The sequence below is a fragment of the Delphinus delphis genome, chromosome 15 (assembly GCF_949987515.2).
Source record: "Delphinus delphis chromosome 15, mDelDel1.2, whole genome shotgun sequence".
NCBI classification, from domain to species: Eukaryota; Metazoa; Chordata; class Mammalia; order Artiodactyla; family Delphinidae; genus Delphinus; species Delphinus delphis.
Genome location: NC_082697.1, coordinates 64696782 through 64713771, shown reverse-complemented (window position 1 = coordinate 64713771; position 16990 = coordinate 64696782). Strand labels below are relative to the sequence as shown.

The 16990-nt window shown below is 51.8% G+C and overlaps 1 protein-coding gene across 4 annotated transcripts in view; it reads left to right on the top strand.

The window, feature by feature from the left end:
• Positions 1–490: 490 nt before the first annotated feature.
• The window catches only part of LOC132438038 (synaptotagmin-17), a 117066-nt gene continuing 100566 nt past the window's right edge, over positions 491–16990 (top strand). For 2 of the 4 annotated variants that reach the window (XM_060031822.1, XM_060031824.1), the window contains exons 1-5: positions 3898–4121; positions 4262–4284; positions 4942–5090; positions 11008–11156; positions 14160–14779. In XM_060031822.1, coding sequence (XP_059887805.1) covers positions 4019–4121; positions 4262–4284; positions 4942–5090; positions 11008–11156; positions 14160–14779 — 1044 coding nt within the window. In that variant the 5' untranslated portion in view covers positions 3898–4018. Of the gene's footprint in view, positions 669–3897; positions 4122–4261; positions 4285–4941; positions 5091–11007; positions 11157–14159; positions 14780–16990 lie in introns of those variants that run through there. The other 2 variants (XM_060031825.1, XM_060031823.1) reach the window with 2 other exon arrangements.

Genomic DNA, 16990 nt, shown 5'->3' with positions numbered 1-16990 from the left:
CTAGGCGCGTCGGGGGCGGGGGCGGGAATAAAGTTTTTCCAACCTGGTCTGGGAGAGGGCTGGATGGGGAGGACTCTCCCAGCTCCAGACTACAAGGTGGGCTGGACCGTGCCCCTTCGGCTTCACGGCCGCCTCGGCGGCCCCGCTCTTCGTAGGTGCCAGCATCGGTGCCGACCGGATGGGCTGACCCGCGCACCGCCCCCTCCCACCCCGTTCCCCTTCGCGGTCCCCTCCCCCGCCTCGGGCGCGCACTGGCCCCAGCGTCTCCGGCCCCGCCCGCGCCGGGGTCGCTGCAGTCTCCGTGGTTGCCCCGGGCTTCCTCCCCAGGCGTCCCGGCCTTAATGTAGCCTGGGGAGCGCCTCGGGGGAAGCGCGGGACAGCGAGGGAGGCCGAGGCGGAGGCCCTGGGCGCCCGAGCTCTCCCAACCTGGGAGGCGGCCCCGACTCCGGGAGCCGGAACGCAGGGGAAGGCAAGGACGGGGCGGCCGACGGAGGGGCGGGAGCCGCTCATCAGCCACGCCAGTCACGTCTGGGGCCACCCGGCTGCCTTTTTCTTTCTTTCCCCCTTTGCTTTCTCCCCTCTCTCGGGCTGGCGAGGGCAAAGTGGCCGTGGCGGCGCCATGCCCGGGCCGGAGTGAGTGCGCGCGGGCGAAAATGGCGTACATTCAGGTAGGGCTGAGGCCGGGGGGCCAGGTCCGCGGTGTGGGTGAGGGGTGCCGCGCCCCCTGCGACTGTGAGCGCGCGGGGGGGAGGGCAGACGGCTGCGCTGCCACAAACTTGCCTGGAGAAAAAGGGTGTCTGAGCGCAGGCTACCTGTGCAGCAGTGGGGGGTGCGCCCCAGGAGAAGAGGCTGGGGACCCCCGCACCCCGTGACGAAAGGCCCTAAGCGGACTCTTCACGCGCGCCCTCACCTCCTGGGGAAGGAATGGGGGTGGGGCGGACTTTTCTTCTCCCTTCCCCCACCTCCTCCCTCGTGCACCCCTCCCCAGGGGAGGGGCCGCGGGCAGGGCGGCCCGGGGCGCGCCAGCCGCCCGGCCCGCCAGCTGCCGTTGCCTTGGTGACGGCTCCGGCTAATTGGCCGGCGGAGGGAGCCTGTTTCGGCCAGGAGGGACAAGGACGTCGTCTTTCCCGGGCACTGGGTGTTGAGCGGTGGGGGACACACCAGAGGCGCGCTGGTGGTGTTGGGGGGCAGCCGATTACTTTGGGCCATTGCACTGGGGTCTGGGAGTTGTGGACCAACATCATCTTGGGGACACCCCCCAAGAATCCTTAGGCTGAAATAATTTACAAGCACCTTCTTTAGGGGGCGGTGAGGGGGCGCTGCTTGACTGAAAGACCTTTCTTCTCGATACATGGGGGGGAAGTGGCGACGGGTCAGCGCCAAGGTCATGCAGTCAGACCCGCTGAGCTGCTTGCTTCTGGGGTTGGCTCCTCAGCCTGGCAGAGAAGCCTCCAGGCTCCCACAGTCAGGGTGCATCCGGGCTCACGTCTCCCCTCGGCTACAGCTGGGGTTGCTGCTGGTCCCCTCGTGCCCCTTTGGCTCACGCATCCCCTCGTCATGTCTTTAGACTTTTCCACCAGCCAGCAACTCTGCTCTGCCACCTAGGCCATAGCCTTCACATCCCTCTCCTTAGGTTCGCTCCATTGACTTCTCTTTTATGGAATCCCTAGGTCATCTTTTCAAGTTCAATGAAGGTCACATTTACTGTTCACCTACTGTGTGGATGTTGTCGGGCGGGGCGCTGTTCGACAGTTGCTCGAGACACATGGCTAATCACCTGCTATGTATGGGCAGTGGGGACACAGCTGAGAAAGCAGCAGGTCCCTGCCCCTCAGAATGCGCAGTGCAGCGAGAAAGGAACAATGCTTCTCTGGGTCTTAATGACTGCCTTCAAGCACAGAGTAATTAAGGGACCTGCCCAAGGCCATACAGGTGCTTAGGGGTCGTGGTGAGGCCTAAAAGGGGGCTGGTGGGGATCGGTGGGGGATTTGTTAAGCATCTGGTATGAGGATGGCCCGGTGATGTTGACTTTCCTCCTAGAACAAGGTGTTAAACTTTTTCTGTAAAGGGCTAGATAGTAAACACTTCTTTTTTCTTGGAGGGCTTCATGGTCTGTGTCACAGCCTCTTGACTCTGGCTCTGAACAGCCATAGACAGTAGTAAATTAATGGGCATGGCTGTGTCTAAATAAAAGTCTGTGGACACTGAAACTGAATTTCATATACTTCGTATGAGTCAAGAAGTATTCATCTTTAAATTTCTTTTTCAACCAAATAAAAATATACAAACCATTCTTAGCTGGAGGGCCATGGAAAAACAGGCTGCGGGCCGGATTTGGTCTGCTAGCCATAGCTTGCACCCCCTGTTCTAGAATATCTGGGTTCTCCTCCTTCCTCCTTTTTTTCCTGGCTCGAATCAGTTCTCCTCCATTGGGTCAAACACATGAAACCGAGCCTCAAAGACTTGGCATTCCTGGGAGCCTCAGAGCATCTTCCCTTTCCTCTTTCTTCATTTTCCTTGGTTTCTCTTTGCTGCCCTGACAGTCACCTTGCACCTGGGCCTTGAGAAAGCTGCGTGGTTGTACCTCATTGGGGCCCCTGAGGTGGCCTTGCTTCTGCTCATCATGGTTTTAGAAATGGTTCTCTTTGGATCACTGCATACCCAAGGAACACTTCCCTGTGAGCCTGGCTTGTTGTAAAGAAGCATCACTGTATCCTTGCACTTGACCGTAAGCATTTTAAAGCACTTTCTCATGTGAGCCCCACGAGGGCATAGCTTTTTCTGCATTGTTCACCTCACCGCTGTATTGGCCAGGACAGTCCCCGGTGCCTAGCAGGTTCCAACTGGACTTGACAAACTGTCTGGTTCTCATAAGCCACAGAAGGGGTTCAGATATTGTGCAGCTGGGCAGGACAAAGCATTTTCATAGTGTCCTAGCTTAGCCCTTCCACTAAAGAGAAGAGGTTAACTGAGGCTCAGAGTGCGCCCCCCCCCGCCACCCCTACTTGCCCAAGTCACATGATTGGCCACTGGTGAGGCCAGGACTAGCGCTTCTTCACTCAGTTTCATACCCTTCTCCTCACCCACCTCGGTGTGGTTAGTGCCCGAGACTTCGTTTCCCAAGCTGCAGTAAATCGCTTATCACTTCAAGGATTTTGAGTTTTTCATGAGCTGCGAACCACCTGTGCTGTTATTCACTTAATTTTTTTTCTATAAATGGACTTGCACTTTATTTTAACTTTAAAAAATAGTATGAAAAGGAAACTTTATGTCATTACCATAATAGAAAACCAGGGTCACGTGATATAAACAGAAGGCAACAGGAAAAATAAACACCATGAGAATAATGCCACATTCTTGGATTCTAGATGGGTAGGCTGTCTCCAAGGCTCTGAGCTGGGGTCTGCTCTCAGTTTAAAAAGGAAGGCGGGGATGGGATTTGCAACTGTTAGAAAAATGTCACATACAATGGTACCAAATTAAGACTTTCTCCTCCTTGCAAGAGAATTGAAAAAGACAGTTAACTTTCTCCCTCTTGACTCAAAGTTCTGAGTTCTGTGGGAGACTCCTCCTAACCTACCTGGTTTACTTGGCCCGTTTGGAAAGCCATTAAGACTCTCTCCCGGAAGGGGGTGGCGGGAGACTCTGCCTTGGGAACCGGAGAGAAGAAACTGGGGTGGAGGTGGGGCTGAAGAAGGGAGGGGCTCCCTCCCTTCTTCCCGAGGACCAGACTATGGCTTTCTTTTCTTTGGCTCCCTCTGTTTGTGGGTGGTCATGTGAAGCTCCCCACCATTGGAGCAGAATTGGAAGGTAGGGCCTCGGGGAGGGCGGGGGAGCCAAGTCACATCCACGCTGTGCCTGCCTGCCTGTTAGCTAATCATGTCCTTTTGGGTTGGCTTCATGGCTATTTCTGTATAGGAAGGTTTGCTCCTCTCCTGAAGTGTGGCTGCATTGGATAGCATGACTATCTATCCACCCGCTCTGATTCATAACAGCATACGGTGCAAATCAAATCGAAATGCTAAAGTTTCCCATTTATTCGGTGTTGGTTAGCCGGGAGGCTACCAGCAACCCTGAAGGTAGCAACACCTTGTTAGGAGGTCAGCTCCCTTCCCAGGATGGTAAGTGGAAAGAAGCAGGGCTTTTTTTTTTTTTTTTTTGGGTTGCTGGAATATTGCTAAACTGGTCTTGTCTCTCTCTCTCTCTCTCTGTCACCCCCCTCGCCCTCTGCGCCCCTTGGCTTCACGTGGATCTCTAAAAGGGCAGTTGGAACCTTTAAACGAGGTGAGTTAATTCGGCGATTCGTTTGGTCTGGCTTCTGATCAAGAAATGCTTGTTTGTCATTTTGGAGCCTTGTGTGGGGCTGCGGGGATATTGAATATTAAACAGCAACCGGATGTTGATAACGGCATAGTTTCGATCCCCTTCTACGGAAGGGAGATCCCGGTGAAAAGACACTAGTTGATGAGATAAGTTTTCCTTCCCACCCCCTACTTATTGCCATTTGATTATCTCTGTTTACTCTCATGTCATGAGATAATTTTTTTAAAATATTTTTGCTTTGCTTTCAAGAAGACAAAGTAATATTCATTGTGTTTTGAGAACATATTGCATAGCCCTCACGATGTTGAATAAACCATCCCCATGTCAAGAAAGACGTTCACATAAACTGCAAAAGAAAATAACCTGCAAATATTGTGCTCGCTATTAATGGCTCGAGCGGGTTGGTATTTGCCACATCTTTGTGCCTGCAGTTGGTAAATAGAAATGGAAAACATTTTGTTCTAAGTGATCAGTGGCGGAGGCAGACCTCCTGAATGTCGTTATTTCTCATCAGGGATCAGCTGCTTGTAATTTTGGGTGTTTTTCCTCTTTTTCCTCCCCACCCTTTCCACCTCCCCTCTACCCCTCTTCACTCCCCACCTCCCCCAATGGCCTCAGGGTTTTCTTTCTAGAATCTCCGATCTGCTGCTCTGCAGATGGACTTGCCGGCACTGCTGTCAGAAGTGCTATGAATCCAGCTGTTGCCAGTCGAGTGAGGATGAAGTTGAAATTCTGGGACCTTTCCCTGCCCAGACTCCTCCCTGGCTGTAAGTAAAACTGCTCCGAACTTCCTGGAAGGCAATCTTAAGACCTTTCTTTCCTCCGTTTCTGCGAGGGGGTTTGGGGCCCGGGAAGGAGGATTTGGGGTGTGAAAGTGGGAAAGGCTGAGTTTCCATCGACCTCTTAGCTGCTGATGGGATGTGCTCTGTGCCTCGCTGCGTTCGGCAGGCTGGCGAGACCAGCTGGGGGTGGGGCTTCAGTGTAGCTGGTTTCACATCGGGCCTTCTGAGATACGAACTGTGTAACGCTAAGCATGTGGGCACGTTTAATCACGCTGAGTGTCGTTCCAAGCAGAAAAAGAGATCTGTGAGCATCTATATTCTTCAAGGGATGTCCACATTCTAAAGGTTTCAATCCAAGTCAGTATGACAAACTGTCCTAGCACCTGGCCCGTGCCTGGCTCATGCTAGATGCTCAAGGAGTATTTGGTGTGGACAGCATGAACAAACAAGTGCCTCTCTGCTGGTTTGAGCAGGAACTTCAGAAACAGGGGAGCAGAAAAGCACCTCCAGTCGCCATCGTGTCCTCCTTCGCTGTTTATGTTCTCTCTGGCGTCTTTCGTTTTATTTCCAATTCGTTTTCCTCCCGCGCCCGCATACAACATCTCCATCTGCCAGTCGCTCGGATATTTTGGGAACGCAGTTTTGAAGCTTCTCAGCCACGTGTCTGGTCCACCTCTCTGTGGCTGGGAGAGGAATGTGGCCGGAGAGTCTGGGTTGAGTCTAGAGGGCCAGGGCCTGGGAATCACCAGGTGCCACTTCTCATGATACAGAGGGGAGGCTCAGAGAGTTGAGAAGACAGTGTGAGGGCCCACAGCTGCAGCCTCAGTGGGGATCCAGTGCTGTCTCAGCTAAACCCTTGGGCTAAGATTCCAGAAGCCTCTGGCGCCCATCTTTCCCTCCAAGTTGGGGGTCATGCCTCAGTCCTCTTATTTTCTTAGAAGCAAGTATCAGATATTTCCATAGCCAAATGGCTCTGTGTCAGGCTCTGTGAGTTCAAATCCTGTTTCTCCTACTTTTTTCTAGTTCTGTTCCCTTGGACAAGTTGCTTGATCGCTCTGTGCCTTGATTTCCCATCTGTCAAATGGGGATGATAAAAAGAATAGTATTTATCTTATAGGGTGGTTGTGGTGATTGCATGAATTAGTGTATGCAAAAGTACCTCAGGCTGCTTGATACCTTGTTGGTAATCACAGACGTTAAGTGATTCTTTTCACCCTATTCTGGGTTTCCCCATCTGTAAAGTAGGAAAAGTAATAGAACTTACTTTATAGGGTCGCTGTTAGGCGTCATGAGATATGCACGTAACGTGCTGAGCACAGTAGTAAGTATTCATCTCTGTTATTATTAGGTATAGATCAAGATTCTTTCAACTGATAAAGATAATGTTAAGGAACCTCCCATTACTCACAGGTTGTAGCCTGGATCCTGCAGGTGTGCACAGAGTTGAGATGTTTGGTGAAACCAACTCGTTAATCAAGGGATCATCCCCATTTTCCAGTGACGGAGGTTGGCTCAGCCCATCTGGCGTCTTTAAAGCCATGCTCAGAAGAACTCCAGCTCTGCTGTGCCAGGGCTGTCTTGTTCATTCCAAAAAATGGCTATTGACCAGCTGACTAACCTGCAGGCAGAAAGTGAGTCCTGAAAGTGGCAGTCATGCCCTTGAAAAGTTAATCTCAGTTTCTTCGGTAGTTTTTCTCTTGAGGTTGCCCTACAAGGCTAGATAGAGTCCTGTTCCCATGCTCAGGGGATTTAAACTCTAGTGTAGGAGGTACAGCAGGTATATAAGTTCAGTTTGTGTATTCACACCCTGCACGCCCGTATGACGGTCTTGCATAGAGTTTTGTTATGGAAAAATCCTGGGAGAATGACTGCAGGCATAGCTGGATCCAGGGGCTCAAATGATGTCATGGGCGTGCATGTACGCGCTCTCACTCTCTTTCTTTACGTTTCTTCTGTTTTGGCCTCATCCTTTTTTTTTTTTTTTTTGCGGTACGCGGGCCTCTCACTGTTGTGGCCTCTCCCGTTGCGGAGCACAGGCTCCGATGCGCAGGCTCAGCGGTCATGGCTGACGGGCCCAGCCGCTATGCGGCATGTGGGATCCTCCCGGACCGGGGCACGAACCCGTGTCCCCTGCATCGGCAGGCGGACTCTCAACCACTGCGCCACCAGGGAAGCCCTGGCCTCATTCTTAAGCTTTGTTTTTTCTCTGCCTCATTTTTAACAGCAACAAATGTATCGGGAAAGGCTCTCATTGCCCTGGCTTGGGTCGTGTGCCAATCACTTGATCCAATCACTTTTGCTTGGAGGAAAAAGTGCTGGGATCATTCCTGGGTTTGCTGACCATGCTGGAACCAGGGAAAGGGTTATTCCACCTGAAACACAAGAAATAATAAGCTAGTCGAACAGGGGTTGGCAAACTTTTCCGGTAAAGGGCTAGATAGTAAATATTTTAGCCTCTTGGGCTTAGTTTCTGTTGCAGCTACTCACTTCTATCCTTGTAGTACAAAAGCAACCATAGACAGTTCATTAGTGAATGGGCATAGCTGTGCTCCAATAACACTTCTACAAACTTAGGCAGTGGATTTGGCCCTGTAGTTTGCAGACCTGGGTAATAAACAATTTGGGTGCTGTGACTGGATCCAGGGTGGACAAACGCCACGAATCGGGGGGATCATAGAAAACGAGCCTGCGAGCTCAGGTCGTGCAGGGTCTCAAATGCCAGATTAAGGAATTTGGATTTTCTTCTGAACCAGAGTAGACCCCTGATAGACATTGAAAATCACAGCCTGGTATCTGTTTGCCCCAAATGCAGAGTGTTCCAGATGCACGGCCACTGAGTTGGAGGATAGTTTTGCTTTGCCCAGGCTGCTGACCCTTTGTACAAGCGGGGGATTTCTTCTGGGGTGGGACCCTCAGGGAAGACACTTGTTTTGGTTATGCCACAAGCAGAGAAGTGGGCTGGAACCTTCCAGCAGAGCCAGCACACCACACAGCTTCAGGAGGTGCCCTTCACGTGGTGGTCATTATGAATGGGACCACCTAGCGTAGTGCAGTGTACAGTCTGAGCAGCTGTACATGACCTTTGTGCTTCCTAAGATGACCCAGGTCTTCCTTGAATCCTGGGCACACTGAGTACATTTTTGACTGTCAAGATCATGCGAAATATTAAGAGAAATCGGTAAAGGGGAGGCCGGTTAAATCCTCCAGAAAGAGAATTTAGTGCTTGTGCTTTCCTCAGATTTATTTACCAGGCAGGCAGTTGCATGTTATCAAACAGGCAGAGAGTAGAAATGTCAAGTGTACAGGCCTTGTAGTGCTGTTGCTACTGTGACATTAGAACCAAGAACCACAGAACATGCCTCTCTGTGGGGTGGCATGTGGCAGATGAGCTGGCCCTTTGTGTGTGTGATTTGGGGGGACACACCATTAATTGTCACATATGCTTCCCTCACGTGGGTCCCCCCAGCTTTCTTGGGCTGGGCTGGGCTGGGCTGGTGAGGGTCAGAAAAACGGTACAATCCGACTGGCTCCTTTTGGGGCAGTGCCAGGAAGACCCTCACTGAAGAGTGAATTAGGTTATTTCTTTGTCCAACAAGCATGTGTTGAGTACCTACTAAGCGCAGGGCTCTTACAGGCCTCCCAGGGGACACCCAGCTCTGTAGCGTGGGGCATGTGATCCGGAGTCTGGTACTGCTGCATTCCACTGGGGTTCTGCCATTTCACAGTGGTGCAGGTCAATTCTCCACCCCTCCCTCCACCCGACTGGGGCCTCCATTTCCCTGTCTGTAAAGGAGGTGGGGGTGGTTCATAACGACTAACTCCTGCATTGATTCAAGGATGAAATGATGGTTCATACAGAGCATTGATCACAGTGCCTGGCACACAGTAGGTGCTCAGCACCTGGTACTTTTGATCACAGTAAGTACAGATCCCACCGTTAAGATCTGTACCCCGTTATGGGAGGAGTGACAAGGCGTGCCCTCAGATCAGAGTGACACAAGGTAAGTCAGATGAGAACCACTGGAAAGGTGTATTCATTCACCCATTCACTGAAAAAAATAAATCAGAGCGCCCCAGACGTGCCAGGTGCCGTGCCAGGGCAAGGAGGGCAGTGATGAGTAAGGCAGATACTGCCCCTGCCCGCGTGGAGCTGTGGCTTAGACGCAGAAGATAGGCAGGCAGGCCACCCTGAAGAAGAGTTATGTGCTGAAGGGGGAAAAAGAAGGTGCAGGGATAAGGAGTGACGGGGTGGGAGGAGGTGACGGGACAGGGTGGGGCCTCTGAGGAGGTGCTGTTGCAGCTGAGATCTGAACAATGAGGAGGAACAAGACAGGTGACGGGGGCAGGAAGAGCATTCCAGGCGGAAGGAACAGAGGGCACGGAGGCTTGATGGTCGCCAAAGGGACAGGGGTGGGCTGGGCATACGCCGCTACCGTGTCTGGGAGGACTCAACCAAAGCTTCAGGAAGCAATGGCATTTAAGCTGATCCTTGAAGACTGATGGGACTTCACAGGTGGAGGCAGCGGCCTCGGTGAGGTATGACAGCCGGGAAGCAGGCCATGCAGGCGGAGGGGCCCCAGTGGCCGCGTCGCATTTTGGTCCTGCCTTCCTTGGGAGGTGCTGCTGCTTCATTTACAGGAGAGAGAGAAGGACTGATCTAGTACGATCGCATCTCTGTGCCCTCGCCTGCCCCCTTCCATGCCCCACATTCCATCTGCTCCATTCTCCTTTTTTTTTTTTTTTTTTTTGCGGTACACGGGCCTCTCACTGTTGTGGGCTCTCCCGCTGTGGAACACAGGCTCCGGACGCCCAGGCCCAGCGGCCCTGGCTCACAGGCCCAGCCGCTCCGGGGCACGAACCTGCGTCCCCTGCATCGGCAGGCAGACTCCCAACCACTGCGCCACCAGGGAAGCCCCTCCGTTCTCCTTTTACAGACCAGGAGCAGGAGGCAAGCAAGGACTGGGAGTTTCGCCCCGTAACATGCCCATTCGTCCTGGCTGTGACCCTCGCTTTGGAGGAACATCAGATCAGTCTCATGTCATGCCCAGGCTGCATCTGCAGACCTTATAGAATTTGAAAGTTGCATTTTTCAAGACTAGTTTCGCCTCAGGTTTAAATGTCAAGTTGGGGGATGCAGTCTTGAAGGTATGGCTGAGGGGCTTGCTGTCAGCAGCGTCAATCTCACGGCCACTTTGCAAGCTGTCTCCCCGCTCCTTCCCCTTCCCAGCGTCCTTAGTAGCTGTGTGAGTATTGGGGGATCTTAAAGCCACCTCTGCTATAATAACATCAATTAAAATGTATTGAGCACTTACCTGCAACATACCAACCACTGTTCTAAGCATTTTATATTGTTAACTCAGTGTTCACAGCAACTGGGTAAGGCAGGTACTATTATTAGTCCCATTTTATAGACGGGGAGACGGAGGCACAGAGAGAGGGAGGGACTTGCCTTGAGCTAGCTCTTAATTACTACCTTGTTCCGCCGCCCCCCGAAGTGCTTTCTATTTTTTCAGCATTTCTCATCCTTATTGGGAGCACACTGAGTTGTGGCTGCTGCTAATTCGCAGCTGTTTCTACACATCAAAATGTTGCTCTTAAATCATTGATTCTCAGGGCCATTTTGTAGCCATAGCCTTGCCATTCAAAGAAACTTGGAGTGACCTTGTTATAGGATATTGTTCTAAATTGGGAAATACTCATTTATATCATTTCACATTTTGTACAACAAGCAAGATGTTATCGAGAGTTAACGGCTATTGAGAGTTTATTTCAAATTTGCTTTATTCCAAGTTGCATAAACTGGGTCTGAGAGCAGTTTCGTCATGGGTCTGTCTCCCACGGGACAGAGATGCCGATCCCTGGGGATTCTCTGACGACCACTGAGACCTCTTCTCTCCTACAGGTTGGCCAGCCGGAGCAGTGACAAGGACGGGAACTCTGTCCACACAGCCAGTGAAGTCCCGCTGACCCCACGGACCAACTCCCCAGATCGGAGATGCTCGTCCTCGGACACATCTAAGTCTACATACAGCCTGACCCGGAGGATTTCAAGTAAGCGTCTCTGCCGTGACGGTCAGGGGTCCTGGCTCGAGCAAGCCTTGCTGCTCAGCTGCCACTCAGAGTCCGTGAAGTTCACCCCCGCTATCTGGGTCTCCAGGACAAATGGAGAAAGCTGGCATTCCCAGACACTCAGGAGCATCCCCGGGAAAGACGTGAAGGACAGGGTCATCTCTGGGGAGGGGGTGGAGTGGTGTGACAGGCCAGGAGACGAGATGACAGAGATCATGGCAGTGTGACAAAGGAGGGCATCGCACCTGATTTCTTCCAAGTTCAGTGAGAAGCGATCATTTTGATTGATTTTTGTAGTATCGATCACAAGTTTCATTGAATTGGCTCAGTTGATGACACTGTCAGCATATTATCATTTCGGACCCCGAAAGGCAAGTGTTAGTTATCATGTTACGTAGCAGGGCTTGCAAATTCAAGTGGCTTCAGGGGCCAAATGGATTGTGTCAGTGACTGAGTGCAGAGGGTTGGAGAGAGATAAATATCACCCTAATGCAGTGACAAATGGCAGGCGACTCTTGGCCTTGTACTAGGGCAGGGTAGGGATTGGGGCCAGTTAGGCAGCTAACGTCTTATTGAACGGGGCCAGCTACTACTCAGCTCTTGCCATGTGGGATTGTATTGCCTGATCTTTGGAAAGGGAAACTGGCAGTCTGGGTTTTTATATGAAACTTCTTTACTTTTTTTTTTTTTTTTTTTTTTTGCGGTACGCGGGCCTCTCACTGCTGCGGCCTCTCCCATTGCGGAGCACAGGCTCCGGACACGCAGGCCCAGCGGCCACGGCTCACGGGCCCAGCCGCTCCGCGGCACGTAGGATCCTCCCGGACCGGGGCACGAACCCGTGTCCCCTGCATCGGCAGGCGGACTCTCAACCACTGCGCCACCAGGGAAGCCCGAAACTTCTTTACTTTTAAACCCAAACAGAATGTATCTCTGGGTTGAATGCGGCCCTCAGGCCACTCAGTTTGTCCATGTATAGCCTGTGTGTTTGACCAGATGGCATGATTTGTGTGGGGAGGAGAAAGCCCAGAGACTCCCAACCTCCTGTCACTCCCCAAATGGGTCTCCTCTGTCTCATTCAGCTGATGTCTGAAATTCACTTAACAGGGAAAAAGCTTAAATTCATGAAACTAATCCACTCAGCTGGAAATGACTGATGTCTGATCTTTCCCGGGACTATGGGGGGAAGAAGAAGGAAGTAAAGTTCAAGGGCTTGAAATAGTGAAACGGAGGGGATGTCGGGCTTCTGTAGCCTCAGTCTTTCCATCTGTAGAATGAGAGGGCTGACCTGCCCCCCGCGCTGGTCACAGCGGCCACCACCCACGTGGCTGAGCTGAGATGCCCCGCACCTGTTACATACCCAATGGGTTTTGAAGCCAGTGTGAAAAAAGAGAATTTATAGTGTCTCACTAAAATGTTTTTACATTGCGTGCATATTGAAATGATTATATTTTGGATATATCGGATATTAAAATTGATTTCACCTGTTTCTTGGTAGTTTTAAAAACTTGTGGCTACCGGAAAATTTTAAGTTACCTCTGTGGCTTGTACATCTGTATCTGGCTCGCATTTATTTTCTCTTGGATGGCGCTAGTCTAGATGATTCCTAAATCTCGTGCCCAGCTCTATACAGAGATGACTGCATTCAGCACACATTTATCAGAGAGTGCAGCCACGCACCGGCAAAGGCTCGTGATTTTAGCCAGCAAGACAGGCTTTGGGCAATCAACAAGATGCCATGAAAGGACAAATACCAATCCTATTAATACGAGGCATCTCATAATCAAACTCCTAAGCCCAGAGAGTAGAATATGGTTCCCAGGGGGAGCTGGAACCAGGCAGGTGTTGGTTTCACTTAGGCCAGATGAGTAAGTTCTAGAGAGTCACTGTCCAGCAGAGTGCATAAAATTAACAGTACTGTGTGGAGTACTTAAAAAAGAGGGTAGCTCTTATGTTCTTACCACACACATAAAATTAAAGAAAGAAAGAAAGCAGGAGGAAACTTCTGAAGGTGATGGATACGTTTATGGTATAGGTTGTGGTGACGGTTTCATGGGTGCAAACTTATCTCCAAACTCATCAAGTTGTGTATATTAAATATAGACAGGTTTTTGTATGTCAATCATGCCTCAATTAAGTCCTTTAAAAATGAAAAAAGAATGCCATGAGCTCATTGCTAGAATAGAGGGATGAGCAGAGATTGGAATGATGAACTGGGAGCAGTGAACTCTGCTGCTTGCCGGGGAGAGGTACCCCGTAAGTGATGAGGTGTGAGTGTGATCCTTGAAGATGGGCAGTAGCTACCATTTAGTGCCTCTTAACCACGTGTGCGTGTTCTGTGCTGAGCCCTCTCTGCATTGCTCAGTGAACCTTCACCACAGTCCCTGAGGTGGGTGCTGTGATGGACTCCACGTTTCAGATGGGAAAACCGAGTGTGTAAAATGTGCCTGGAGTCACACGGCTCATTACTAGAGATTCACACTCACTGGGAAGTAGCCGGGTTGGAATTTGACCCAGGCACTCTGGCCCCAGAGCCTACTCTGTGAAAGTGGAGGCAGTATAGGGTAATGGTTAGAGCCAGACTCTGGGGCCAGACAGGTGGGGCTTGACTCCTGGCTCCTCCTCTTACTAGTTGTGTGACCTTTGGTGAGTGACTTAAAGTTTCTGTTTCCTCATCTGTAAAGTGGAGATAACAGTCACTGGCTAATACCTTGTGAAGATTAGATAACTGGATATACGCAGTGCAGTTAGGGCAGTGCCTGGCGCTTAGCTGCCGTGATGATGGCGATGGGGATGGCTGTACCGCCAGGCTGCCTCCCATAGAGTAAATAAGAGGATTTCCGGGAGTGGAGAGCACCTGGCAAAGAGCATCATGAAGCAGAGCGAACAGGTGTGAGGATCCGGGAACTGTCGCCAGTCTCACAGATCGGCCCAGGTCCGGTCCGGTACTTGGTGTGGTGTTCATTGTTATTTCTGATGGGTGTGTAGGTCTCGATTCCAGACGACCCAGCTCCCCACTCATCGATATTAAACCCATCGAGTTCGGCGTTCTCAGCGCCAAGAAGGAGCCCATCCAGCCCTCGGTGCTCAGACGGACCTATACCCCGGATGACTATTTCAGAAAGTTCGAGCCCCGCCTATACTCCCTCGGCTCCAACAGCGACGACGTGGACTTTCTGACGGACGCAGAGATCCTGTCCAAGTACCAGCTGGGCATGCTGCACTTCAGCACCCAGTACGACCTGCTGCACAACCACCTGACGGTGCGCGTGATCGAGGCCAGGGACCTGCCACCTCCCATCTCCCACGACGGCGCGCGCCAGGACATGGCGCACTCCAACCCCTACGTCAAGATCTGCCTCCTGCCGGACCAAAAGAACTCCAAGCAGACCGGGGTCAAACGCAAGACCCAGAAGCCCGTGTTCGAGGAGCGTTACACCTTTGAGATCCCCTTCCTGGAGGCGCAGAGGAGGACCCTGCTGCTGACTGTGCTGGACTTTGATAAGTTCTCACGCCACTGTGTCATCGGCAAGGTGGCCGTGCCTTTGTGCGAGGTCGACTTGGTGAAAGGCGGACACTGGTGGAAGGCGCTGATTCCCAGTTCTCAGGTAAGGGATGGGTTGGCAGCGTCTCCTCTTGGGAGCTTTTTAAAAAAATGATTATTTTTATCTCAGTATTTAACTTTTTTTTTATTTGCATTTTTAAAACCTCTGGTTTTTAAAATAATTTTTGACTCCCAAGAAGTTGCAAGAACAGTACAGAGAGTCCTGTGTATTCTTCATCCAGCTTCCCCGATGATAAATCTGGTACAATCCGAGTGCATTAGCGATACCAGAAAACTGATGTTGGTAACTAAACTACAGACCCTATGCAATTTTCCCATGTGTGTGGGTTCATGTGGCCACCACTGCCCTGGGAGCTGTTTGTCATTGATGCTGGGTTATTTACTAAGGAGAGTGATGGTCCTGGGTATGAAGCTATCAGTCATTTTGACTTTCAGAAATTGATTTGGGAAAAATAAAATGAAGGCTGAAGAACGGGATGATAGATGGATTTTTTTCAGGCAAATTGTGAGATTAGCTTCCTTCCCTCTTCCAGCCCAGGGAAGAGCAATTGGCCCCTTGGGGAGCCACCCGTGGACCAGGCTGTCTCACCAGTGGGCTTTTAGGGTCCCTCCCTTGGGCATTCTGTGGGCTGGAGGACAGCACTGCCCCCACTGTGGGTGGAAAGATATGAGGGGAGTGTATGGGAAGGAAAAAACCCCACCAGTTGGAGGCTGGTCTAGCCCACCCACGCGGGGACAGTGATCCTGTGTAACGCAGGTGGGATTATTTTGCATCGAATACATCAAGGTGCTTCTAAAGCCCAGGTCTACTGGCCAGGGGTTTGATGAGCTAGCATCTCACATTTGGGGTGCAGGTGTTAAACATGAGGACTGGAGGGGCTGTTCCACCGTGTGTGTGTGTGTGTGTGTGTGTGTACACATCTTCAAAGCTATCACTCTCTTAGTTTATATTCCCCAAGAAAAAGAAGACCCTGAGGCAGGGGAAGTCATTTAATAGGGAGGTGACACCAGAGGAAACACCAGGAGGGGGTGGGAAAGTCGCATGAGGGGTGCAGTTATTGAGCCGACCACCACTGTGGGTGACTGGAGCTGAAACCTGCTGGGGGGACTGGGAGCCAGTGTCAGACACACACCTAAGAGCCTTTCCGCCTGAGGGGTGAGGGAGCCGGGGTCTTTGTACAGCACCTCCTATCAACCACTGAATGAGGGCTGGGGGGATGGAGAGGTTCATTTCTTGGTATTTCTGTCCTGTTACACTGGCAGGTACAGAGACTTTTGTTGTTGTTGTTGTTGTTGTTGTTGTTGTTGTTTTGCGGTACGCGGGCCTCTCACCGTTGTGGCCTCTCCTGTTGCGGAGCACAGGCTCCGGACGCGCAGGCTCAGCGGCCATGGCTCATGGGCCCAGCCGCTCCGCGGCATGTGGGATCTTCCCGGACCGGGGCACGAACCCGCGTCCCCTGCATCGGCAGGCGGACTCTCAACCACTGCGCCACCGGGGAAGCCCGGTACAGAGACTTTTGACATCCACAAATGCAAAAATAAGTGCAGGAGCTGGCAGGCTGAAGTGGTCCCGGTCAGGAGAAGCGGGCACGATGCTGGCAGTGTCTGCTATAATCCCAAAGCCTCTTTCCCGTCACACGGTCAGGATATATTTGGTACTTTCTGTGTATCCTCCTGGATATTTGATATCACTCGCTTTTCAAGTGTCAAGAAAATTATGTTGAAAGAGGGAGGCCCACCTGACAAAATAAATTCCAGATTTGCCAGCTCCTCTCTTCACGTCAGTGGAAGGCCCCGGAGGTAGAGAATCCGGACATCCCCATACCTGGCTCTTGTAGGTCTTGGCTGAAAGGTTACCTTGCCTGAAATGGAAAGTCTTCCTGGCCCATCTGCCCTGGTTTGGTTCTCCTGAAGCTGAGGCCAAGGCAGGGGCCTGGGTGCAGATCGTTAATTTAGGAGGTGATCCCAAGAAGCAGAAGTGAGAGCTGAGGAGGAGACGGGGAAGGAGGGGTCGTCAGAGTCAGTGGCGGTTCTGAAGGTCGCCCTTCTGGCACTGGGACGGGCATGGAGCCCGTCCCAGCACACTGGCCAGGTGGGCTCCCGAAACCTCACAGAAGGGCTAGGGCAGAAAAGAGAAGGAGCCCAAGTGTGCTGGTGTGCACCAGGTGTGCCGCCCTCTGCCTGAGCTGAGACCTCGCCCGACAGGACCATGGGAACATTTGTATCAGACGCCAGAGGCAGCCCCCGCCCCGGG